The sequence below is a fragment of the Cricetulus griseus genome, chromosome 2, assembly GCF_003668045.3.
Source record: "Cricetulus griseus strain 17A/GY chromosome 2, alternate assembly CriGri-PICRH-1.0, whole genome shotgun sequence".
In the NCBI taxonomy this organism is placed as follows: domain Eukaryota; kingdom Metazoa; phylum Chordata; class Mammalia; order Rodentia; family Cricetidae; genus Cricetulus; species Cricetulus griseus.
Genome location: NC_048595.1, coordinates 125,409,009 through 125,434,916, shown reverse-complemented (window position 1 = coordinate 125,434,916; position 25,908 = coordinate 125,409,009). Strand labels below are relative to the sequence as shown.

Below are 25,908 nucleotides of genomic sequence, written 5' to 3'. Positions count from 1 at the left end.
AAACACTGAGCTTTGTTTGCCTTTCAATGCTAGGGATTGAGCCTGGGCATTGCCCACTCTAGGTAGCAACTAACACTGTGCTAAACCAACTGATACAGTAAATCCAAAGGTTGATTTGACTGGGTGGTGGTGGTGCATGCCTTTAGTCCCAGCACGTGGGAGGCAGAGGCAGATGGATCTCTGTGAGTTTGAGACCAGCCTGGTCTACAAGAGCTAGTTCCAGGACAACCTCCAAAGCCTCAGAGAAACCCTGTCTCGAAAAACAAAAAACAAACAAACAAACAAAATAGTTGATTTTCCCTAAGTTGTCTGCTATTCAATCCCAGAGCAGTAAAGGACTGTAGTTTATAGTATATGTGTCAGTAATTCTTGGAAGGAAAAATATATCAATAGTAATTCAGAATGAGTGTGTTTTTAGATATTAGTGCATGATGTAGCATGAATTCTAGTTGGTATTAATAAAAACCCAGAGACAGATAGAGGTTAAAGCTGAAGGTCAGAGAAGCAAAGTGGCCAGGAACTAGAAAGCTCTCACCTCTACTCAGACCGAAAGGGCGATCCTGTCTTCAGACTGGATCTCCAGTTTGCATCTGTCTTCACCAAACCTCAGCTGCACTGAGCTCCTGTCTCCTCTGGCCTTATATTCCTCTCTAGTGCTAGGGTTAAAGGCATGGGATCCCAAGTGCTGAGATCACTTTTGTGTAAGCTCTGTTTCTCTTTTAGACTGGATCAATTTTGTGAAGCTCAGGGTGACCTTTAACTAACGTAGATCCTTCTGCCTCTGTTTGCCGAGTGTACCACCACTGCCTGGCCTCTATGGCTAAGTAGTGTGGCTAGCTTTGCACTCTGATCTTCAGGCAAGCTTTATTTGTTAGATCATAAAGTACCACCACAGCATTCATTTTGATTACTTTTTTTCCCCTCATGTCTTTTTTTGTTTGCTTTTTATCAAGACAGAATTTCTTTCTGTAGTCCTGGCTGTCCTGGAACTCACTATGCAGACCGTGCTGGCCCCAGACTCAGAGATCTGTCTGCCTTTGACTCCTAAGTGCTGGGATTAAAGGCATGTGCCACCACCACCTGGATTTTTTTCATGACTTAACCAGTTTTCAGTGTATTGTTCTTTAATTTTATGCATATTTACCTTATAGTGTGTTCATCATGTAAAATAGACTTTAAACATTTTTTCTTCTCTCTCTCTCTCTCTCTCTCTCTCTGTGTGTGTGTGTGTGTGTGTGTGTGTGTGTGTGTGTGTTTGGGCATATGAGCACACATGCACATCAGAGGACAACTCTTGGGAATAAGTTCTCTCCTTCCACTATGTTGGTCCCAAGGATTGAACACAGGTCATCATGATTGGTGACTAGTACTTTTCTCCACTAAAGCTTCTCACTGGGGCCCTGAGCCTTGAGTACCTCTTCCCTTGTTAGCATTTTAATTAGTGTGGCACATTTGTTACAGGCAATAAATACTGATGGATTACCCTTAAGTGAAGCCTGTACTTTATTCAAATGGTTTCAGTTTTTACCTTATGTTGTCTTACCTTTGTGTAGTTGTCCTGACCCGAAGGACAGCAACCTAGAGCGAGAAGTCCAGGGAGGGGAATGGGGACAAGAGACTCAAGAGAATGACCACAAGACAGGATTCTGATCAAGTGGCAAATTTTATTTTTTCCAGGCTAGCTTATATAGTCAGTGGTATGGGGTGAAGGGGAGGGGGAGAAGAGGCCAAGAGCCAGGTAGGTGTTAGTTTAAGCAGGATGTTAGAAAACTATGGAAAGAGGATGTTGGCAGGGTAAAAAGTTCATAGGTGGTGGGGAGAGGGAGGGTTACCTAGGTGAGTGGTGGGACACGGGAGGGTTGCCTAGGTAAGTGGGCTTGTGGTTGGAACAAAGGATTGACGTCTGGGTCATGTTGTTCCTTTTGGGTGCTCATGCTTCTAGAAGCCATTTTTAATCAAAAGACAGTTCTATAACTATATGGCTTGCCAAGTTTGGCCTAAAGGTTCATGCTAAGCTGTATGGCTCCCAACACCTTTGCTGCCATGTTTTTCTGGACTCTGCTCTGACAGTTTCTTAGGTTTCTGATGCCCCTGCCACCCACCTGTGCTTTCCATCTCCTCTTCTTTCCTTTGCTTATAGTGGAGATTAACCCAGGGAAGCATTCCAGTAACTGAGTCCTGGTCAGGTGACCTTAGGATGGGCTTCTGTTGGAGTTTAACATTTTCTCATGCTTAGACTGGGGTTATGTGTTTTGGGGGAGAAACCATTGGGTTAGGATGTCATTTTAATCACTTTTTGATTATCTTTAATATTCTTTTTTCAGATGTGTCATGTCAGCGCTTTGCAAAGATTTTTATTGGCTGTCTTGCAGCTGTCATTAGTGGTATGATGCATGTTTTCTACTTATCAGCATACCATGAACGGAAATTCTGGTTTTCCAACAGGCAGGTAAGAAGAATTTTGAGTATATTAAAAGTATTTCCATACTTACAATAATTTGAGTAATGTGATTCTTAGGGGGTCATATATATATATAATATATATATATATATATATATATATATATTTGGTAGGTGTGGCATGTGCCATCTTATTTTTAGGTATTAGCAAAATGCTGTAGAAGCTCTTTTGAGACAGTTACAGTAGCAACCTTAAAATGTGTAATAAGCTGGCATGATGGCTCATGTCATTAATCCTAACACTGGGGAGGCAGATGTAGTCAGATCTCTTGAGTTCTAGGCTAACCTGGTCTACATAGTTAGTTCCAGGCTGATCAGGCTACCATAGTGAGACCCTGTCTCAAATACAATCTAATAAGTTAATTTGAAATGTGGAAATTATTAGGGTACTCTCCTTGAACAATTAATTTATCTGGGACTGTTTCAGGAAAATTTGGTTCAAGTGTATGAGAACTGGCTGCAAGAGGCACCAGACCAAAAAGAAAGACAGGAAGTTCCAGGTTGCAGAGAAGTGGGGCTCATGTGTAGAAGTGAGTTGTGGGCAATAGCAAAATAAGTGAGACCTTGAGATCGGAATCCAAAGAAAGGCAGGGCAGGGGTGGTGCACGTCTTTAATCCCAGCACTTTGGAGGCAGAGGCAGGCGGATCCTTGTGAGTACAAGACCAGCCTGACCTATAACAGCTAGTTCCAGGACAGGTTCCAAAGCTACACAGGGAAAACCTGTCTTAAAAAACAAAAAAACAAAAAACAAAAAACAAAAAAAAGAGGAAGTGGTAATAAAATGTCAGAACAGTGCTAACTTGCTAATTTCTTTCCAAAGGAATACACTGGTTTATATCAAGCTAATACCAAGGACACTGGGCACATTTGTGGTGCTGGTGTAGATAAGATGTAGGTTCCAGGTTCCAGTCTAAGAAGCGGGGAACAGATCAGAACTACTCAGGAGAGCCATGGTCAGATCAAGCAGAATCTCTGGGACTTGCAGTACAGTGTGGTGGATTTGGTCAGCCTCTTAGTAGTACTGGTAGCTCACATTTCAGAAATGTGGATTTCAGCATTAAAATACTTTTTTAGATTGTGTAGTTATATATGTTTAATTTTGGAATTAGATTATATAATTGCAATTTTGGGGGAAGGTTAAAGATGATTAACAAACAACAGGATTACATTTTAAATTTTATTGATTTTAAAATTTTTTAATTACATTTTTTAATTTATTGTGTGTATGTGTTCGGTATGACAAGTGTCTTGATCCATCGAATCATCTGACTGGTTCCAATAACAATATTAAGATGTTGTCTCATGTTAGTGTTTGGCTTTAAATTATGGGTATTTCACAGAATCCTTAATCACTATAGTTATTTTTGAAATTTCATCATTTGACCTTTGAATAAATTTGCTTTCAAAGTTCACCTGACTATATGGAGTTTTAAAAGTTTTGAGTTTACAATGGTGCTTTTTTGTTTAGTTTTGTTACTGTGCTTAATTTTGAGCAAGTGGTTAAGTTGACTGAATATTTTTAGACACCGATTTGTGTAAAAGAATAAATATATACATTTTAAGTAATTACTGACCATGTCTGTATATTGGTTTAATTTATCAATATCTGTATATTGGTTTAGTAGCCTGTGCCTTTTCCTTAAAAGTCTGTATCTTAAGCTAGGCATATTGGGTACACCTTTAATCCCAGTACTCAGGCTGAGGCAGGTGGAGCTCTGTGATTTCAAGGGCAGCCAGGTTTACACATTAAGTTCCAGAACAGGCAGGACTGTACAGAAAGACCCTGTCTTTGAAAAGAAAGAAAGAAAGAAAGAAAAGAAGAAAATTATCTCTGTTATTATAGTTCTCTGTGCCAAGTGTAGGGAGGTCACCCAGGAGCCTGCAGAAAGTAACCTCCCTCTCAGTTCTTCAGGCTGGTAGTCTGGAGTGTTTAGGATCATTGTATTGTACAGGTATGGAATGTAGCATGTGTTCTGAAGAACATGGAGTCACAGTAGTATATACAAATGAGAGATAGTGGCACTGAGAGCTTCTTCAACACTGCACAACTTCCTCAAACTTGTAGAACCCACTTTAGAATTAGTCTACATTTTAGTAAACTTTTTTATTTTTATTTTTATTTTTTTTTTAAGACAGTAGCCCTTGCTGTCCTGGAACTAGCCTTGTAGCCCAGGTTAACCTCAAACTGAGAGATCCATGTATCTCTGCCTTCTGAGTGCTGGGATTAAAGGAATGCACCACCATGCCCAGATAATTAGTAAGATCTTTATGTGTTTCATATGCACTGTAAATTTAAAAGATGATCGTTAGAGTTTCATCTTTGAAATCTTGCAAAGAAACAAATCTGTGTCTGTTGTTTCGCTTTTGAGACAAACCTCACTCTGTTAATCCAGATAGCAGGAAACTCACTGTATCTAATCTAGTCTGGCCTCATCCTCCTGAGTACTGGAGTTAGAGACATGAGCTATCAGGCTTGAAGGCCAACATAAGTCACCAGCAGATTTAGTATTCATTGAGGACCTGCTGTACCCTCCCTCCCTTCCCCCCCTCCCTCCCTCCCCCTTCCCTCCCTCCCTCCCTCCCTCCCTCCTCCCCCCCAACCCTCCTCTCTTACTGTCTAAGACAGAATCTCACTATGTAACACTGGCTGGCCAGGAACTTACCGATGTATCTGCCTCTGCCTCCAGAATGCTGAGATTAAAGGTGTGTGCTATGAGGTCCAGTCCGGGACCTGCTGCTTGATCTTACTGTGACAGGTGGATGAGGGGATTCTGGGGCCTCTTTTAAAAGGCACTGATTCTGCTCATGAAGGCTATGTCCTCATGACATACCCACCTTCCAAATTCCCTCTTTAAAATACTACCTACTACTAGAGACTAAGTTTCAACATACAAAACTGATCCCTGTCTAGAGACACTGATATCCAGACCATAGCAGTTTCTAAATGGGAGAACAGTTCATTGACCTGGAAACATTTCCTCTTGGAGACTCACAGTGGAAAACAAATGGAAACAGAAATGTTTTAAAATAAAGAAATTCATAGGACTGTTTAATCTACTTCTTTTCAAAGCATAATTACAGAAATTTGTATATTTTACATTTACTTAAAGGCAAAGTCTTGTTATGTAGCTCAACCTTGCCTTGAACTGTTAATCCTCCTGTTTCACCATTTAAGTGCTAGAATTACAGGCTTGAGCTCCTAACAGATAAAATTTTTATTTGTATTTATTTATCTTATGTGTGTGTACTCAGGGCAATTAGAGGACAACTTTGTCTTTCCAACATGTAGCTTCTGGGGACCAAACTTGGGTTATCAGACTGAGCTATCTTGCCAGTCCCAAGGCTCTTTAAGTAACATTCAGTAAAACTGTAAGTTAGAACTTTGGAAAAATGCTCCTAGGGGCTTGAGAGATGGCTCATTGGTAAGAGAACATACTGTTCTTACAAAGGAGCCAGGTTCAGTTCCCTGCACCCGTATCAGGCAGCTCACAGCAACCTGTGATCTGGCTACACACACACACACACACACACACACACACACACACACACACACACACACACACACACACAATTTAAAAATGATAAAAAAAATTTTTTTTAAAAAATGGTTCTAGCCAGGTGATAGTGGCACGTACCTTTAATCCCAGCACTCTGGAGGCAGAGGCATGTGGATCTCTGTGAGTTCAAGGCCAGCCTGGTCCACAGAGTGAGTTCCAGAACAGCCAGGGCCATTACACAGAGAAACCCTGTCTCGGAAGAAAAAAAAAAAGGATTTAAGTTTTTGAGGTTTAATCTGTATTATGGGTGAAAATTTCTTAGGGCTGGGATTATAGTGCAGGGATATAGCTCTTGACTAGCAATGCAAGGCTTTAGGGTTTGACCCCGGTACAGGAGAAAATAAGATTATGGTGGAACAAAAAACTGACTTAGCACTAAAGAATATAAAGCTTTCTGTTGCTTTTTCTTTATTTGTTATAGATAGTTCTCATTGTGTATTATCTGGTTGGCCTGGAACTTGCTAGCAGAGCAAGCTCACCTCAACAGAGATTCACTTGCCTCAGCCTCTAGAGTGCTGGAATTAAAAGTGTGAGACACCACACCTGGCTTTTACCTTTATGTTTTTGTTTTGTTTTGTTTTGATATGAGTGCTTTGTCTGCTACCATGTGGATGCTGGGAATTAAACTTGGGTCCTCTGGAAGAGCAGCCAGTGCTCTTAATCTCTCCAGGCTTAGGTTTTTAATTACTATCTTTATAGTTGAATCTTAGATTTTTTTTTTCCTTTCTGATGTGAGGATTGAACCAGGACCTGCAAGTCCTCCACCACAGAGCCACATGTCCAGCCCTTTTGCGCTGTGAATCTTGCTTTCTTGGGAAACACTGATTGAGAGTCTGTGGTTCCTCAGATGTACCTGTTAAGGCCTTGCTCTTCCCAGTATTTAAGGTTATATATAGTCACGAAAAACACTGCTTTCTGCCTAAATTTATATCTTCTTATTTTGGACTATTTGTTTATAAAGATATATATTATATATAATATATATATATATATATATATATATATAATTTTTTCAACATATGGTTTCTCTGTGTAGCTTTGGAGCCTGTCCTGGAACTCACTCTATACAGCAGGCTGGCCTTGAACTCATAGAGATCCTGCTGTCTCTGCCACCGCCGCCCAGCTCATTTATATTTTTTGATACAAATCACACCATGTAGCTCAGGCTGGTCTGGAACTCACTATGTAACTCAAACTGGTCTCAAACTTGATCCTCCTGCCTCAACCTCCTGCGTGCCAGGACTATGCCTGGCTTTTATTTCAAAGTCCTACACTTCAGTTTATTGTCCTTGCCTTTTTACTATTATTGCTATTTTTAGGAGATTCTTTGGGTTTTCCTTCTAGAATTTCATTATATGTAAAAGATATAATGATGGGGGCTGGAGAGATGGCTCAGAGGTCAAGAGCACCGACTGCTCTTCTTCCAGAGGTCCTGAGTTCAATTCCCAACAACCACATGGTGGCTCACAACCACCCATTATGAGATCTGGTGCCCTCTTCTGGTATGCAGATATAAATGGAAGCAGAATGTTGTATGCATAATAAATAAATAAATTCTTTTTAAAAAAAGATATAATGATGTATCAGTTTTAATCCATTTGAAACCTTATGTGTTTTCACTAAAATGATTGTCAGACTATTGAGAAATTTAATCTTTTTAATAACTTAATTAAGGAAAATTCAAATATCTACTGCAATAAAATGGTAAATCCTTGTCATGTTAATTTAAAATATGAAGGAGACAAGCAAACCAAACACAAGAAGATGAGGGACAAGAAAGTACAGCTGAAATTTAACACTGACATCTAAATATTTATTTCGTTGTAGGAACTTGAACGAGAAATCACATTTCAGGGTGACAGTGCTGTTTATTACTCCTATTATAAAGACATGTTAAAGGCGCCTTCATTTGAAAGAGGTATGATCAACCACAGTTGTAATTGCAATAATAATATTGTTCTAAAGTAAAACACTGTTCTTAAAGATTAACAGCTTTTGGTGTGGGACTTTGTCTCAGAATATAGGTTATTTTTCTTTATGTACATAATAAAGTTGGGAAAATGAGGCATCTTGTGTTGCATTTGAGTGTCTTTATATTAATCATGATGACTGATGAATAACATGTTCAATCATTGCCAAAGCAGAGCAGTAATCTAGAGAGAAATCTTTGTATATCTAGGTGTGTACGAGCTGACGCACAATAACAGAACTGTCTCCCTGAAGACGATCAATGCAGTGCAGCAGATGTCACTGTATCCAGAGCTTATTGCCAGTGTTCTCTATCAAGCAACTGGGAGCAATGTATGTGTTTCTTTTTTACTTTAGATTTATTTCATGTGTGTGAGTGTTTTTCTTGCATGTCTGTATGTGCAGCACATGTGTGCCTGGTGCCCTCAGAGTTCAGAGGGCATTGGATCCTCTAGAACAGCAGTTCTCAACCTGTGGCTCTAGACCCCTTTGGGGGGGTCACATATCAGATGTCCTGCATATCATATATTTACATTATTATTCATAACAGTATCAAAATTACAGCTATGTGGTGGCAACAAAATAATTTTAATGTTGGGGGGGTCACCACAACATGAGGAGTTGTATCAAAGGGTAGCAGCATTAGGAAGGTTAAGAACCACTGCTCTAGAAGTTAGAGGTGGTTGTGATCCACCTTGTTGAGTCTGGAAACTGAACTAAGGACCTCTTCAAGAAAAAAAAATGCTCTTAATCACTAAGCTGTCTCTCCAGCCCTCCCTTCCTTAATAGTCTCCCTCCCTCCCTTCCTCCTCCTCCTCCTCCCCTTCCTTCCTTCCTTCCTTCCTTCCTTCCTTCCATTTCTCAAGACCTCTGTTTAACAGCCCTGGTTGTCTTAGAACTCATTCTGTAGACCAGGCTGATATCACCTGCCTCTCTCTGCCTCTTGAGTGCTGGAATTAAAGGCATGAGCCACCACCACCCGGCTATTCTCCGTTTTCTTACATGTTATGTATCCTTGGGTTATATAGCATCATCCTCTTTATCATTCCTTTCTTTTTGCCTTTAGGAAATGATTGAACCAGTATATTTCTACATTGGAATTGTTTTTGGATTACAAGGAATATATGTTACAGCTTTATTTGTTACAAGTTGGCTTATGAGTGGCACATGGTTAGCAGGAATGCTTACTGTTGCGTGGTTCCTAATTAACAGGTATGAAAGGTTTTTTAATCGATATTTACAAAATTTCATTCCAGCTGCATGGTAGTGGCACATGCCTTATCCCAGCACTCGGGAGGCACTTGGATCTCTGAGTTCAAGACCAGCATGGTCTACAAAGCTACACAGAGAAACCCTGTCTTCAAAAAAAAAAAAAAATTATTCCAAAAATAGTCCCTTCTTTTCAATTCTCAGCTATAATCTGCAAACCTATTGACTGTTACGCAACATGGTGAAGTTTAGATAGGATTCCCCCTAGGGCCTAATATAGATATATGATCACTTAAAAAGGAGGTCTGGGAGTGACATAGTTCTTTAATCACAGCATGTGTAAGTCAGAGGCAGGTGGAGGCTCTGTGAGTTGGAGGCTAGCCTTATCTACAAAGCGAGTTTCAAGACAGTCAAGACTGTTTTGTCTCTTAAAGAAAAAAAAAAAAAACAGGTTCAGTGGTTAAAACATTTGCTGTGTGAGCATGAGAACTAGAGTTTGGATACCCAGACCCTACGTAAATGCTGGGTGGACATGGAGCTTCCTGTAATTCTTCCTGGAGCAAGTTGGTTAGCCAGTCTTGTCATATGGGCAAGATCTCTGTTGATCATTAGACTACCTCAATGAGTAAAGTGGAGCACAATCCAAGAAAGGTACTAAAATCAACCTCAGGCTTCTTTACAAGTGGTTGTGGATGGGCGTTTCTGTCCTGCCTGGTCCTGCGGTCATTTAGTCCCAAATAAACACACAGAGGCTTATATTAATTATGAACTGTTTGGCTGATGGCTCAGGCTTCTTATTGGCTAGTGCTCTCTCTCTCTCTCTCTGTCTCTCTGTCTCGCTGTCTCTCTCTCTCTCTCTCTGGTTTTTCAAGACAGAGTTTCTCTGTATTGTTTTGGAGCCTGTCCTGGCACTTGCTCTGTAGACCAGGCTGGCCTTGAACTCAGAGATGCTCCTGCCTCTGCCTCGCAAGTGCTGGGATTAAAAGCGTGCACCACCAACGCCTGGCAGCTAGCTCTCTCTTAATTATTAACCCATTTCTATTAATCTACTTGGTCTTGGCTTACCAGGGAATGCCCGAGAAGCTACATTATATCTCTCTTGCAACTCATTCTCTGCTTTCCTCTTCCCAGCAAAGTTTCTCCTAGTCTGGTAGCTCTGCCTATACTTCTTACCTGGCCTCATCCTGCCTGTCCATTGGCCGAAACAGCTTTATTCATCAACCAATAAGAGAAAGATATATTTACAGCATACAGGACATCCCCTACTACACATGGTTATACATGTGCTCCCACACACATGACAAAACACACAAGTGTATGCGCACCACACATACACATGCGGGTAAAACAAAGCAGAAAGCTTTCTGTAGCTGATAGAAGTGGTGACATTAAAGGGATTCACTGGGCCATAACTGGCTTGAAGCAAAGAGAATGAATTCTGTGAGAATGTAGTAACTGAGTGAGAAGACTGCTTGCTGCTAAGCCTGATGACCTGAGTTTGATCAGGTCATATGGTGGTCCAAGAAACAGATTCCTACAGATTGTTCTGTGTCCCCGACTGATACGCAGTGGCATGCTCCTAGATGAGTTTTAGTTAATCCTTGTCTGTTCAAAATCTTGACTCAAAAAACTTAACCCCAACCCAATGTAGTGGTGTACACCTTTACTCCCAGCATTCGGGAGGCAGATGCAGGTGGATCTCTATGAGCCTGAGACCTAGGATAGCCAGAGCTGGCATACAGAGAGACTATATCTCCAAAAAAAGAAAGGAAGGAAGAAAGAAAAAAAAGAAAGAAGGAAGATGGTATTTTACAATAAAAAATTCAAGAGACTGAAAGAACGGCATTGATGGATGTCTTTTATAACTTACAATCTAATCTCGGAGACAGCATAGCATCACTCTGATGTATATACTGTGGAAGATGACAACATTAACACCAGAAGGCAAGTACCATTAAGACTATTATGGAGGTTACTATATCTGATAAAGTTAGTAGCTCTTTTCATTTGATCCTTAAATATGTATCATCACATTCAAGGGAGAAGCCATGTATACGTTTTTACATGCTAGGAAGGGACTCTCCCACAGAGCTGTTCCCTGGTGGTTTTTATTTTTGAGACAGAATCTTGCTATGTTGACCAGACTAGTCTCAACTTTGTAGCCCAGTGTGGTCTCAGATGCAGTATCCTTTCCAGCCCTGGGGTGGCAGACATGCCTCATGTGCAGCTAGACATTGAATCCAGGTTTTTGGGCATGCCAACTAAATATATCCACACTGTTAACTCATGTTCTTAACATTTGTGTGCTGCACTTTGGTATCTCTGTTGGTTTGATTATCTCTTCTGGGCTATTTGGGGGAAGGGTGTCTTATTTTATTGATCAGTTTCTTTTTTTTTTAAATCCATTATTTATTTTCATGTGTATGGATGTTGCCTACAGGTATACATGTGCATCATATGTATTCCTGGTACCCACAAAGACCAGAAGAGGGCACTGGATCCCTGGTACTGGAGTTACAGGCCACTGTGAGCCGCCATGTGGGTGCCAGGAATTCCCCAGCCTACTGATGAGTTTATCTCTGAAGGCTCAATCAGTCCTCAGTATTCTGCAAGGAGAAAACAGAATGCTTCTGGAAGCTGCAACTGGCTCTTCTCTCACTCGAGCTATACAGCTAAAGCTGTGTTCAGTTTATTTTTGTGTTCCCTGCCCTTTTCTCTGCTCAGATATCCTCTATTTTCTTTGTATATTTTTCTGGCTTTCTCTTTCACCAGCTCACACTTGAGGCAGCTTGCAGCTTTCCGTTTTATCTGGAAGTTATAGCATAAGTTATTTTAAGCATAGGAGCTTTCCCTAGCTTTGTTTCCTTTTAGTTTTTGTTTGGGTAATGCTGGGTATTGAATCCCAGGCCTTGTGCTTGCTAGGCAAGTTGCTGTGCCATTGAGCCGTATAATTTGCCCCTAATATAAGCCACTGCGTGTGCATGAGGGTGTGTGGTACAGAGATTGTTGCAGAGTAGGTAATATAGTTAGAGTAATACCTCATTGTAGTTTATTACTACTTTTTTTCATGAGACAAAGGAAGGGAATTTAGTTTTCAGCATGGTTTACTAGAAACACAAGAGAGACCAAGCACTAGGCTTCTCACATGTATTGAGGGATTAGATGGGAGCTGTCAGTGTACGTGAGGGGAAACGGGGAGAGGGATGCATAATTCTGCAGTCCTGATTGTAGTCAGAGGTTCTGTTCTGCCTGGTCCCAAGCCCTTCCAAATAAACATACAAAGACTTACAATAATTTATAAACTGTTTGGCTGATGGCTCAAGCTTCTTATTGGCTATCTCTTAATCATTATCCCATTTTCTTAATCTAAGTATTTTCACGTAGTGTTACCTTACTGGAGATGGATCTGGCGTCCTATTTTCCCAACAGCTACAAGGCATCTCTCTTTGGTGGCTTCTCTGTCTCTCCTCTCCCCAGAATTCTCCTTGTCTGGTAGCCCCACCTATACTTCTTGCCTGGCTACTGGCCAATCAGTGTTTCATTCATCACCCAAAAAGAGAAACATATATACAGAAGGATATTCCTCCATCACCTGATGAGAATTGAGTTGCTTTCTCACTTTCTTCAGTTTTGCTTCTGTGAAGTGGCCCTCTTAAGGAGAAGTCTTCACAGACATATTGCTTAAGGGGACCATGTGGTTCCCAGTTAAGATTCCTTGATTCTACTGAGGGCGGTTGAGGTGGTGTAGTTAGCTCCCTTGAGGAGTAAGTAGTGCATGCTGCTTCTAGGGGCTATCTCATCAGGGTTTCTCTTTCTGTAGGGCTCCACTGCATTTGAGGATGCCTGCAGGCTTGAGGCACTACTCTTAGAAGAGAAGATGCTATGCCCCCATTCCCCATTATTGTCTCCCTCCTCCTTCTTTCTCCCCTCCCCTCCTCCTCCCCTCCCCTCCCTCCCCTCTCCTCTTCTCTCCTCTCCTCCCCTCACTTCCCCTCTCCTCCCTCCCTCCCCTCCCCTCCCCTCCCCTACTTTCCCCTCCTCCCTCCCCTCTCTCCTCTCCCTCCACCCCTCTCTCTTTCTGTCTCTCTCTCTGTAGCCCTGGGTCTCCCAGAACTTTCTTTGTGGACCAAGCTGTTCTCAGACTCACAGAGATCTGCCTGCCTGAGCCTCCTGAGTGCTGGCATTAAACACATGAGACACACAACTGGCCACATGCTTTCTTTTTTTGGGGGGGGGGTTCGAGACAGGGTTTCTCTATGGCTATGGAGGCTGTCCTGGAACTAGCTCTTGTAGACCAGGCTGGTCTGGAACTCACAGAGATCTGCCTGTCTCTGCTTCCTGAGTGCTGGGATTAAAGGCGTGCACCACCACCAACTGGCGAAAATTGAAAGTTTTATATTTTGATCAAGTCCATTGAGTTGGGTTTTAATTTTCCTTTCTTTCATACTTTTGTGTCATAATTAAAAAATCTTTGCCAAGCCCAGAATTGTTAGAATTGCCATTTGTTCTTCTATGCTTTGAATGTGTCTCCCCCGAGTTCATATATTAAAATTCAGTTGTTAATGTAATGTAAATGTAAATACTATTGAGGGATGGGGTCATGAATGAAGAGGAGTCTTTCTGAAGACTCCTCTGCCCCTGTAGAAATGGTGAAGGGCACTGGGATGTGGCTGTGAGCTAGAGGGCTTGCCTAGCATATACATGTGAGGAAAGGGATGGAAGGTTTCATCTGTGAGGACTGGGTTCTCAATGGACACCAGTCCCCTGCACCTTCCTTGGTCTTGGGTTTCTTAGCTTCTAGAACTGTGAGCAATGCCTTGCTGTTCTTTACAAATTGCAAAGTCCATGGTATTCTGATATAGGAACTCAAACCCTCAAAGACATAGTATCATTGTTTTTTCTTGGTATTTTTGAAAAAAAAAAAGTTAAAAACAAAATATAAGGATTTTAAGTGTTTAGTTCAATGAACTTTACTTTTTGTTTACATTGTGTTGGTTGACTGGTTAAGTGTATGTGTGTAAGTCAGAAGAGACCTTTCAGGAGCTGGTTTCCCCTTCCACTGTGGGGCTCAGGGATTGTTTGTTGGAAGTACCTTTGCCCAGTGAGCCTCCCACTCATCGGTCCCAAATTCTGACTGTTTATACTCTTACATATTAGGTAACTAAAACTGATTACAATTTCATAAACAGGGAACTAATTATTCTGACTTCTTTCACTTTTTTATTTCCCTATTTTTAGTACTTTTGAGATGGTCTTGCTATATTTCTTTGACTAACATGGAACTTGATATGTAGACCAGGCTCCAAGCTTGCAATGATCCTCCTGCCTCTGCCTTCCAAATACTGGGATTGCTGCTGTGAATCACCTTGGCTCATCAGTTCAGAGCACTAGCTGCTCTTCAGAGGACCCAGGTTTAATTCCTAGCACCCGAGTGGCAGTTCACAACTGTCTATAGCTCCAGTTCTAGGAATCTGATGCACTTTTCTGGCATCCCAGAGCACCAGGCACACACATGGTACACAGATATACATACAGGCAAAACATTCATATGTGTATGCATAAAATAATAATACTCAATAAGATAAAGAAAGGTAGAATGTTACACAAGTGTATCCTCACTTTTGGTGTTCCTCTGTGGTTTATTTTAGGGTAGATACAACAAGAATCGAATACTCCATTCCTTTAAGAGAAAACTGGGCTCTACCTTACTTTGCATGCCAAGTTGCTGCACTTACAGGGTATTTAAAAAGAAACTTAAATACTTATGCAGAGGTAAGATGAAAATCTGTTTTATATAGCACAGCTAATTCTGATGCTTTGCAAATGTGGACATGTTTTCTTTTGTTTTGAGACAAAAATCTCTTGTAGTTCAGGCTGGCTTCAAACTCATTACATAGCTGAGGCTAGGCCTTGAGTACTTAATCCATCTGGCTCCATGTAGGATTACAGTTGTTTCTCAACTTGGTGTATTATGTTGCATAATTTTAGAGTAAGTCATATTAGGAGTTTAGTTATATTCAGTGAAGCATGTTCTATGTAACATATAGTTAGGTAGTTGTTATATCATGTTTTTTCTGTAATCTGATAGCAGCCAAATATTTTTAGAAAAATAGATGTTATATAACTTTTAATGTGGTTATTTGACAATTACATGAAAAATATCTCATTTTGAAAGTTAATCCATCCGAGTATTGTTTTTGCCATTTCTCTTATTTCAGGGACATTTATGTCCTTTAGTCATCAGAACCTAAAGAAATAGTACTGAAGATACAACAGTGATGGAGAATGACAGTGGTGTGAACTTTGATGGCAGTATGGCATATTCTTTTGTTCACCCTCATGTCTTCCCTGTCTGAATTGTAGTAGGTTAGTCAAAATTGAAGGAAACGTCCATCCCAGATCACTTTTAATTCTTAATTTTTTGTTAATCTTATCGCCACAATCCTATTGTCAATTGAATGATGCCTTATAGACTGTGCCACAGAATAACTTTAGTGAGACGCATGTCTACAGGGGCGGTTAATTATCTTGAAATTGACTGGAATGTAGCAGACCTTTGGCAGTTTGCCTGCCTGTCTTGATAAACAGTTCCTGGCTAGGAAGAGACCAGAGAGACCAAACAAAGAGGATTCTTTCCTCTATTTTAAATCTCCATTTGTACTTTACATTATTAAGAAGCAAACACATTAGAAAACTGAAAGGTAATATTGTTTTTACTGTGGCTACATTTGCAATGATAGGTGTTGTGGAATATTATTTTATTTTTTGTTTTATGAGACAGGGTTTCTCTGTGCCTTTGGAGGCTGTCCTGGAACTAGATCTTGTAGACCAGGCTGGTCTCAAACTCACAGAGATCTGCCTGCCTCTGCCTCCCAAGTGCTGGGATGAAAGGTGTGCATCACCAATGCCTGGTGGAGTATTATTTTAACTGGGCAAAGATGTGTTACATTTGTTCATGCTGCATTTGTTTAATTATGTAAAGATGTGTGTTTAATTATGTAAAGATATGTTACATTTGCTTATGCTGCATTTGTTTGATGATGTAAGGATGTGTGTTTAATTATGTAAAGATGTGTTGCATTTGTTTCACCTTGCTGGGCAGAGAGAGTAGATGGGAGAAAGGAACCAGAGAAGGAGGAGGAGAGAGTGAGTGAGTGAGATGCCTGGGGCCAGAAGTCACACAGCCTCCACCGGCCTGAACGAAAGTAAGAAAGATAAAACCCCTGAGGCACAAGGTAGCTAGAGAGAAACAGGTTAATTTAGTTCAAAGAACTAGCCAGAAAACTAGTTGGTCAAGTATCCATAACGAATAAGAAGTCTTTGTGTCATGATTTGGGAGCTGGTTGGTGGCCCAAAAGAAAAAGCTTGGTACAGACAGAATTGTTTTTGACCATGTATCTAATATAGTGCAATATTATATCTATATTTCATTTTATGAAACTTAAAATAGTAAGCCAGGTATGATGATGCATGTCTTTAATGCCAGTACTCAGGAGGCAGAAGCAGGAGGATCTTTAAGTTTGAGGCCTGCCTGGTCTCCATAATGAGTTCCAGGGTAGCCAGAGCTCCATAGTATAGAGACTTTGTCTCAAAAAAAAAAAAAAAAAAAAAAACCTTAAAAATAATAAATGCAGCATAGCATGAAACATTGTAAAGAAAAAAGTTCCATAAAAATAACAATATGGTATAAATGGGGTAAAGTTTATTAAAAATATTTTAAAATATACAAAAGAACAGCTAGGTGTTGTAGCCCACACCTGTGATCCCACAACTTGGGAAGCAGAAAGCAAGGGCTCAGGTTATTCTTAGTGACATGATGAATTCAAAGTCCTGTCCACGGGTAAAACAAAAATGATACACAATAATAAAAAAAGTTTACTGAACAAATTTTACTAAAAAAATTTTTTTTTCCAGTAGAAGTGAATGACATCAAAAAACCATTTTTTTTAAAGAAAATTGTTTTAGTTCAAAATAAATACCATAAAAGCAGCTTTGGCAGTTCATTTTTCTCCACTAAGAACTAATGTTTAAAATGTAAAGACCTGTGCTGCAGATGTACCTCCATGGTAGGATACTTGCAGGGCTGAAGCCTTGTGTGAGATCCCTAGCACCAGAAGAAGCACTGAACTATGGGAAATGGCTCTTACAGAGCTGAAGTGTGTTCATGTTGTTTTACATGCAAATGAAACCTTCAGGGTCTAACAGTTCAGGTACAAAAAACTGTACCTCGAACTCTACCCCCTTCTGTCCTACCCCTTTGTCATACACGGAAGGAGAGGTGCTGATTTCTCTCTCTGCGCTCTGTTCCAATCCTGTTGAGTTTGTTTGTTTTGTTTTATTTTGTTTTGAGACTGGGCCTTTCTACATAGACCTGGATGTGTCCTAGAACTTATATGTAGACCAGGCTGGTCTTGAACTTATAGATACCCACCTGCCTCTACTTCCCAAGTACTGGGATTAAGGCATGCACCACTACACTTGAGTGGCACTGTGAGTTTAAAAATAGCTTCAAGTGTTGTAGCTCCTTGGATCTTTATAGTAGTAAAGCTACTGATCTTAGCTGATGTTTTTCTCTAGAGGTTTTGCTACCTGTTGATGAGCGCCTCGACGTACACTTTCATGATGGCATGGGAGTACAGCCACTATGTCTTGTTTCTCCAAGCAGTATCTCTGCTGCTGCTGGACGTCTTCGCAGAGGAACAAGGTGACAAGGTAGTATGACATTTTGAAATAAGGAATTTAATGCAAAAGCTAATGTTCTTAGAGCATTGTTTCTTAAAACTTTTTTCTATATCTCCATTTTTTATTCTCAGCTGTCAGAACTGTGATTTAATTTAATTTAACTGTGATTTAATTAAACTGTCAAAATTTAAATTGTTTGAACAGAGAGGACCTAATGTACAGATTCAATAACTAAGACTGTGCAGCTAGTTCAGTGGCAGAGCACTTTGCTGAACATGCGAAAGTCTGCAGTTTAGTTGTAATACCAAAATCCTCAAAACCACTCTCCAAAGCAATTGTTAATCAAGAATAAAGTTGTTGTCTTAATAATTGGTCAGTTGAAGGCTGATGATAATAGGGGCCTGAAAGTATTGTGGAAGTAGCAACAGCCGGAAGTAGGAGGGATGGAGCTGTATCATCAAGTGAGCTCGACAGGAGGAACTGCTTTGTTGGGGTCAAGAACTGACAGTCTTTTAGGTAAAGTTTGGAGGAAGTGTAAGCCAACAAGAAGCAAGAAGAGAGCAAACATTTTCTTCTTCCAGTTTTGCACTTTCCCTGAAGCTTTCCTGTTGCCAGAACTTCACCTGGAAAAGAGAAGTGTGCAGGAGAAGTTGGCTGGGAGCTGAGAGTTAGTTCCTCTGTAATGGCACACATTTGTATGGAAGTAGCCAAGTCAAGCATTGAACATTACCAATACCAGAAGACTATTACACTCTCTCCCAAGCATGCTTAGCATTCTCCAAGGATATCATGACTTGTTACAGTGAAATCTCTCTTTTTAGGTTTATTTATTTATATTTTAAGTTATCTTTTTGTTTTCTTTTGTTTACTTAAACAGGGGTTTCTCTGTGTTGCCCTGGCTATCCTGGAACTCTCTCTGTAGACCAGGCTGGCCTCAACTTCACATAGATCAGCCTGCCTCTGCCTCCTGAGTGCTGGGATTAAAGGTGTGAGCCACTGCCCATTTCAGACAAGCTCTTGCCATGTAGTCCAAGCTCATCTTTATTTATAATCCTGTACCAGCCGTCCAAGGCTGGGTTTGTTGTCAGTGCTGTATCACACCTACATAAAACTGACTTGAAAACAGAAACCAAGCAAAATTAAAGTGTGGCATTAAACAAAGTTCTTCAGCTTTCACTTTAGATTTTAGAGCTCTTTACTTTGTTTCTATGGAATGCTAAGAAGAATATGGTTAGTTCATTATATACTATAATGCTAAAAATACAGATCGAACATTTCCTAACACTGTACTAAATTATAGCAGAGCATTGCTTATAATTACCATTTTTAAAATTCATTTTATTCTCATTTATGTTATTTTTGCTCCAACAGGTTTATGAAGTATATAAGATCTACATATTTTCTCTCTTCCTTGGGTATTTACTACAGTTTGAGAATCCAGCTTTATTGGTGTCTCCTTTATTAAGTTTAGTAGGCTCATTAATGCTTATTAAGTGCCTTCAGGTAATTAACATTGCTGTTTTAAAACGTAGTCTTATTATTGTAAATTGTTAATGCTTATAACTCACTCCTTTGTTCATGGGATTTTGTTTTTTTTCTTTATAGCTGAATGGGAAAAAAGGAACTTTTGTAGCTAAAGTAATCAAAGTGTTTAAGTTTTACTTGGTATGTACTCTGCCACTGACCTTGAATTTGATAATGAAGGTAAGTGACTCTGAGATTTATATCTAGATTGATTTGAGTAGAGAAATATATTATTACAGCTTCAATGAGAATGATAAGCTAGCAAAGGTATAGAGTATATACAAAATTATCTTCAATGACACAGTGAGTTTGATGCTAGTGTCCTCTACATCAGACTGTGTGAAAAACCAAACAAACCAACAACTTCAGGAGCAGGGATTATTTGAATCAGCTCTCTTAGGTTGAAATTTTCATACTCTCAAAATGCCTAAGCATACAGTAAATGTGTTTATAGTCACACTGTGTGTTATTTAACTCACTGTTTTTAATCTGGCTGTGTTTTCTATCATTAGTAATTAGAAATGCATACATTGTTAAAAGCTTAGACAGAGATGGGTGGTAGTAGCCCCCACCTTTAATCACAGTATTGGGGAAGGCAGAGGCAGGTGGATCTCTGTGAGTTCCAGGCCAGCCTCGACTACCTAGTGGGTTTCTGGACAGCCAGAGCTACTCAGAGAAACTCTGTCTCAAAAAAACAGAAACTACAACAACAAAAAAAATCATAGGTATTAGGCATAGGGAGTGTTCTTTGTCTAGATGTTTTCTCTTCTGTGAAAATGATACCTCACAAGTTGGCCATGGTGCCTGATTACTTAATTCTCTCTCTTCTAGACATTTGTCCCACACAAAGAAAATGAGCATGTGCTGAAGTTTCTTGAAGTGAAATTTGGACTGAATGTGACTAAGTAAGTTTCACATTCACTTAATCTATAGCACCTAGAAAATAAAAAAAGAACACTTGACGGAGGGAATGTGTTAGATGTCACTTAGAAAATAGTTTTGGATATTATATAGGTTACTTATTGGTTTTTGATTTATGGAATTGAGCATTGTCTCTAGGGCCTTGAGAATTATAGGCAATATCTTACCACAGAACTATTGTCCTAGCCCTATAGAAGAGACATGACATTGATATTTGGAGTGGGGCTGAGGGGAGTTGGTAGAGCATTTGCTTAGTATGCACAGGGCCCCCAGTTCTACACCCAGCACTGCAGGGAAAACACATGGTTAGCATGCTTGGGACTGTGGTTGGAATACCTCAACAGCAGCTTAAATAAATAAATTCCTAGTCTCCTAAAAAGTAGATATACTTAAACTTTTAACAACATTATAATATTTTTATTGAATTATTTATTTACTTATTGTTGTGTGTGCATATGTTGTATATGTGGAAGTAAGCATGTGTTTGCCACAGCACATGTGTAAGGATCAGAGGGTAAGTTTTGGGAGTTAGTTCTTTTCTTTTACCATGGGCACCAGGGGTCCAACTCAGATTATGGGGCTTGCATAGGAAGTTCCTTTACTTGTGAGTATCTCACTGACCTCGTAGTATTTTTTTTAAAGAGATTTATCCTTTATATTTGTTTATTTTGGTTTTTCAAGATGGTTTCTCTGTGTCGCCTTGGCTGTCCTAGAACTCTCTCTGTAGACTAGGCTGGCCTTGAACTCACAGGGATCTGCCTGCCTCTGCCTCCCTATGCTGTTATTAAAGGTGTGCACCACCACTGCCATGCTATTTTTATTTTTATTTATATGTATATTGTGCTGGCATGCATGTACAGGTGAATGCAGAGACCAGATTCTCTGGAACTGGAATTACAGGTGGATTTGAGAGTCTCAGCTCCACCTGATGTGGGAGCTGAGACTGAACTTAGGTTCTCTGCAAGAGCCTCGGGTGCGTGGACCACCCAGCCATCTCTCCAGCTCCCTCATAGTATTTTACGTCTGACCTTTGGTGAAGATCAACAGCACAGTCTAAGTTAGAATAAGTAAAGGCTTAAAATCATGACTGGTAATGCAGCTGAGGGGCAGAGTGCAGGCCTAGCAAGTACATAGCCCTAGGTTTGATCGACAGTACTGCAGAAAAACAAATAAAATAAGCAATAACCATTGGGTCAGCACTGTTTGTCTGTAAAAAGCTCAGTAGCAGACTTGGAATGTAGTTAGTAATGAAGCCTTTGCCTCCATGTGAGAGGCCCTGCGTTTAATCTCTAACACTGCCAAACAAGAGGAAAGAAAAGGGCAAAGGGCAGACGGAGTATTTGTTTCCTAAAACAGTCATTGGTTTTATGATTAGACCAAAAGCTGCCTGGGGTTTATTGTTATTTTTAATTAAAAAATAATGTTGTATTTCTAGTTGTTGAATTACTTTTTGCTTTGTTTTATGAAACAAAAATAAAAGAAATGATTATGTACTGATATTTGCTTATACATGTCTCAAGTTCCAAGAAGGGTTGGGAACCTTTTTCTCACATGTGTGATTGTATAGGGTTGTAGATTGAATTTCTCATTATGGTATAACACAGTTAGCAAATGAAGTGTTTGATATATATCTTTATTCACTAAGATAAAGGATCCTTGAGACTGTACACCTGGTACATAGACAGTGCAAGCTGGTGTAGCCCTCCAGACGGGAGGTCTTTTTCTGTTAACTTTACCCCTAACCCTGAGCTCATGCCACAGTCTTTTAAGGTTGAGGGCTGTTTCAAGCCAGTGTGTTTATTGTTGTTGTTATTGTTGTTTGTTTGTTGTTTTAGACAGGGTTTCTCTATGTACCTTGGCTGTTCTGGAACTCACTTTTTGTAGACCAGGCTGGCCTTGAACTCACAGAGATCCACCTGCCTCTACCTTTCAAGTACTGGGATTTAGAAAATGTGTTTTATCTTCATTTTTACTGAGATTTTAAAATACCTTTATGTTTGGTGGTTTAAAGTACATATGATTCTAACATCATACATTTTGTCTCTTGTAGGAATTTTACACTGAACTGGCTGCTCTGTCAAGAATCTCTCCAAGCACCATCTCAGGATTTTTTTTTACGATTGACACAATCTTCCCTATTACCATTCTATATTTTAGTGTTAATCATTTGTCTTCTGTCTATGACACAAGTTATTTTTAGGAGGATAAAGTAAGTGTTTATAATAACCAATTATATTGCTAATTAACATATTTTAAAGATATAAAATGCATGAGTGTGTATACATGTGTTGTCTGGTGCTGGGGTTTAATAACCCAGGGCCTTATGCATGACGAGTACATGCTCTGTCACTAAGTTATACTCAGATCCAGCTATATTTTTAGAGACCTGGTTTGGGGTGAGGGGTGTAGTGCTATGGTAGAACACTGAAGTAGCCTGCACAGGGCCCTGGGTTCAGTTCTAAGGGGGAAAGGAGGGTGAGAGAAAGGTTTTGCTGTGCTGCCTCAAATGACTAAGAACTCATATTCTTGAGCAATCCTCCTGAGTCAGCCTCCAAATCATTTAAGCCTACAGTGTGTGCCACCTCACATCTTTTCAGTACTGCTTCTATAGAGCCTCCAATTCCACTCTTTTTTCATGGGTCATTGTAAATTAATCAGGAAAGCTCATGTTAGCTTTATACATATGAATATGTAGAATCCAGCTTTGATTTATGGACATGTAAGTAATAGATTAAGCTTTTGCAGACTTATTTACTGATTAACTAAAATTTTTACGTAAAGATAATATATTTGGCTTGGTGTAATGGCACATGCCTTTAATTCTATCACTTGAGAGGCTGAAGCGGGCTGATCTATGATTTTATGTTGACAGAAGTTTCTGTCCCACTCAGTCTCACAGCCATTTAGTTCCAAATAAACACACAGAGGTTTATATTATAAATTGTTTGACCGATGGCTAAGGGTTCTTATTGGCTACCTCTCCCTTAATTATTAACCCATTTCTATTTCCACATGGTCTTGGCTTACTGGAGAATGCCCGGATGTCTTACCTTCCTGGTAGTTACATGGCATCTCCTCTGGCAACTCACTGTCTGCATCCCTCTTTCCAGATTTCTCCTAGTTTGGTAGCCCTGCCTATACTTCCTGCCTGGCTACATCCTGACTGTCCATTGGCCAAAACAGCTTTATCCACGAACCAATAAGAGAAACATATTCACAGCATACAGAAAGGACATCTACCAAGCAAATTCCAGGATGGCCAGAGCTACACAGGAAAACACTATCTTTGGACATTGGTGTGTGTGTGTGTGTGTGTGTGTGTGTGTGTGTGTGTGTGTGTGTATTATAGCACAAAATATTTTACAGTACAAATCACATTGAAATTACTGCCAATTTTTCTGAGTATGATGGGGCATGTCTATAATCCAAGCACTCAGGAGGCCGAGTTGAATTGTGAGTTCAAGGGCAGCCTAGGCAACATACTGATAACCTGTCTCAAAAAATGAGAAACAAAAGCAAAAAAAATAAATAAATAAAATCACTATAATTATGGTTTTTTAATATGTTTATTATGCTGGAAAGGTAGTTCTGGGTACTTCTAATATGCTTGTAATTCCAGCACTTGAAAGGTGAGGGCAGGATCTTGAGAGCCAGCCTTGCCTATATACCAAGTTCAGAGTAGTCAGGCTACATGAGACCCCATTGCAAAAACCAACACTAAATACATATAAGAACCACTAGCAGTTACTTCACAGTCAGTCTCCCTATTTGTATGGTTATGCTCCCTTACAGGCTGACAATAAATACATAACAGTACTTACTTAATGTGTAAACACCTGCACTTGGTGACCCCTAGCACTAAAATAAAAGAGAACGGAATCTTGAATTCAGGTATGGCAGCTCATGCTTGTAATCTCAACTCTACATAGCCTAAATCAAAAGGATTGCCTGGAATAGAGACATGCTTAGTTACATAATGTGTTCTAGGCCAGCCTGATGGTGGGGAAGCCCTGGTTCTAAAAAATAACACAACTAAAAAAAAAGAGGAGGATGGTTAGGTACAGCTTAACTCTGAAGTTTAACTGTATTGGTTAGCACTAATTCAGACATAATGGATCTTTTTGTTTGTTTGTTTTTCGAGACAGGCTTTCTCTGTGTAGCCTATCTTGGCACTCAGTCTGTAGACCAGGCTGGCCTCACAGAGATCCACCTGCTTCTGCCTCTTGAGTGCTGGGATTAAAGGCAAGCGCCACCAACTCCCGGCTTGCATAATGGATCTTAAAAACAAGAAATTCAGTTTTAAGTATAGCCTTCAAAGATGGTAATGAATATTTGATTTTTCATGTATATTTTTCCAAACTATTAAAAACATGTTTCCTTTCAATAGTGGTAAATCCCAGAAAGAAACTGTAACTCTTGAAGATGGAAGAATTGGAGAAAGGCCAGAAATAATTTATCATGTAATTCATACTCTTATCCTGGGTTCTCTTTCAATGCTCATGGAAGGGTAAGTGCATCTGTTTGATGAGCCTGTTGTTATAAAACTTACCTTTTCTATGGGTAGCTAATGGGTAGCTACATTTAAACCAGTTTGTAAAACTTTATTTAAGAAAGTATAAACTTTTTAGGGTGCCAGGCGGTGGCCTTTAATGGTAGCACTTGGGAGGCAGAGTCCAGCAGATATTTTGATTTGAGGTCAGCCTGGTCTACATAGTGAGTTCCAGGACAGTCAGGACTACATAGAGAAACCCTGTCTCAAAAATCAAAACAAAACAACAGCAAGAACAATTTAAAAAGTACAAACCTTTAGAATATGAGTAAATTTAGCAAAGATTTTTATAATATGGCAAACTGATATTTATTCATTTTTTTGTAAAAACACTGGTAAATGTCTTCTAAGATTCATGCATTGTCCTATATACTCAAAGTACAGTGGTAAGCACAGGGTTTCTACTTTGTGTAGCTGTTGGCCCAATGGAGCCAACAGATGTTAATTAAACAAAACTAAAATTATAACTTGATAGTTGAAGGAAGGGAAAATGGTGCTGTAAGAACACTTGAAGTCAGGATATGACTTGAAAAGATGCTTGAGTGAGGACTGAACAGTGAGTAAAAATGAATTTGTGAACAGAAGAGGGAAGCTTATTCCAGGCAGAAGGAATCACACTGCCATGTTTTGTAATAGGAAGGCACGCAGCCCATCCTGGAGATGGCTACGGAAGTATGGTGAAGGACAGTGACCTCACTGTAGGACTGGAGCTGGGGTGGGGTGGGAGTCACATGAGGGTGAGGTTCTTTTTGTTTTTTCCCTGATTTTATTGCTTTTGAATGGAAAATGAACCCTTGATACCCTGAAGTTTGGCAAGCCAAATGTTTACATTTCTTTCTAATTGTTCTGTTATTGTATGTCCTTAAATTTGCTAAGGGAAGTATCTGTGTCCAGTCAACTGTCACTTCACATCAGTATATGTAAGATATGCATTGTTGTGTTGTATGAACTTCATAGGTATGCCCACTCAGACTAACGCCACCATGACTTCACTAGGCAGTATTATCTTGTGGGATCGCTGTCATATATGCAGTCTG

At 39.8% G+C, this 25,908-nt stretch overlaps 1 protein-coding gene across 3 annotated transcripts in view; it reads left to right on the top strand.

Annotated features, from left to right (window-relative positions):
• The window catches only part of Dpy19l4 (dpy-19 like 4), a 55,993-nt gene that overhangs the window by 11,188 nt on the left and 18,897 nt on the right, over positions 1–25,908 (top strand). For all 3 annotated transcript variants that reach the window (XM_027403508.2, XM_027403510.2, XM_027403509.2), the window contains 11 exons: positions 2,325–2,449; positions 7,846–7,936; positions 8,198–8,319; positions 9,053–9,198; positions 14,844–14,967; positions 17,773–17,907; positions 19,249–19,380; positions 19,483–19,581; positions 20,233–20,306; positions 22,373–22,531; positions 24,710–24,829. In XM_027403508.2, the coding sequence (XP_027259309.2) occupies positions 2,325–2,449; positions 7,846–7,936; positions 8,198–8,319; positions 9,053–9,198; positions 14,844–14,967; positions 17,773–17,907; positions 19,249–19,380; positions 19,483–19,581; positions 20,233–20,306; positions 22,373–22,531; positions 24,710–24,829 (1,327 nt within the window). The remainder of the gene's footprint in view (positions 1–2,324; positions 2,450–7,845; positions 7,937–8,197; positions 8,320–9,052; positions 9,199–14,843; positions 14,968–17,772; positions 17,908–19,248; positions 19,381–19,482; positions 19,582–20,232; positions 20,307–22,372; positions 22,532–24,709; positions 24,830–25,908) is intronic.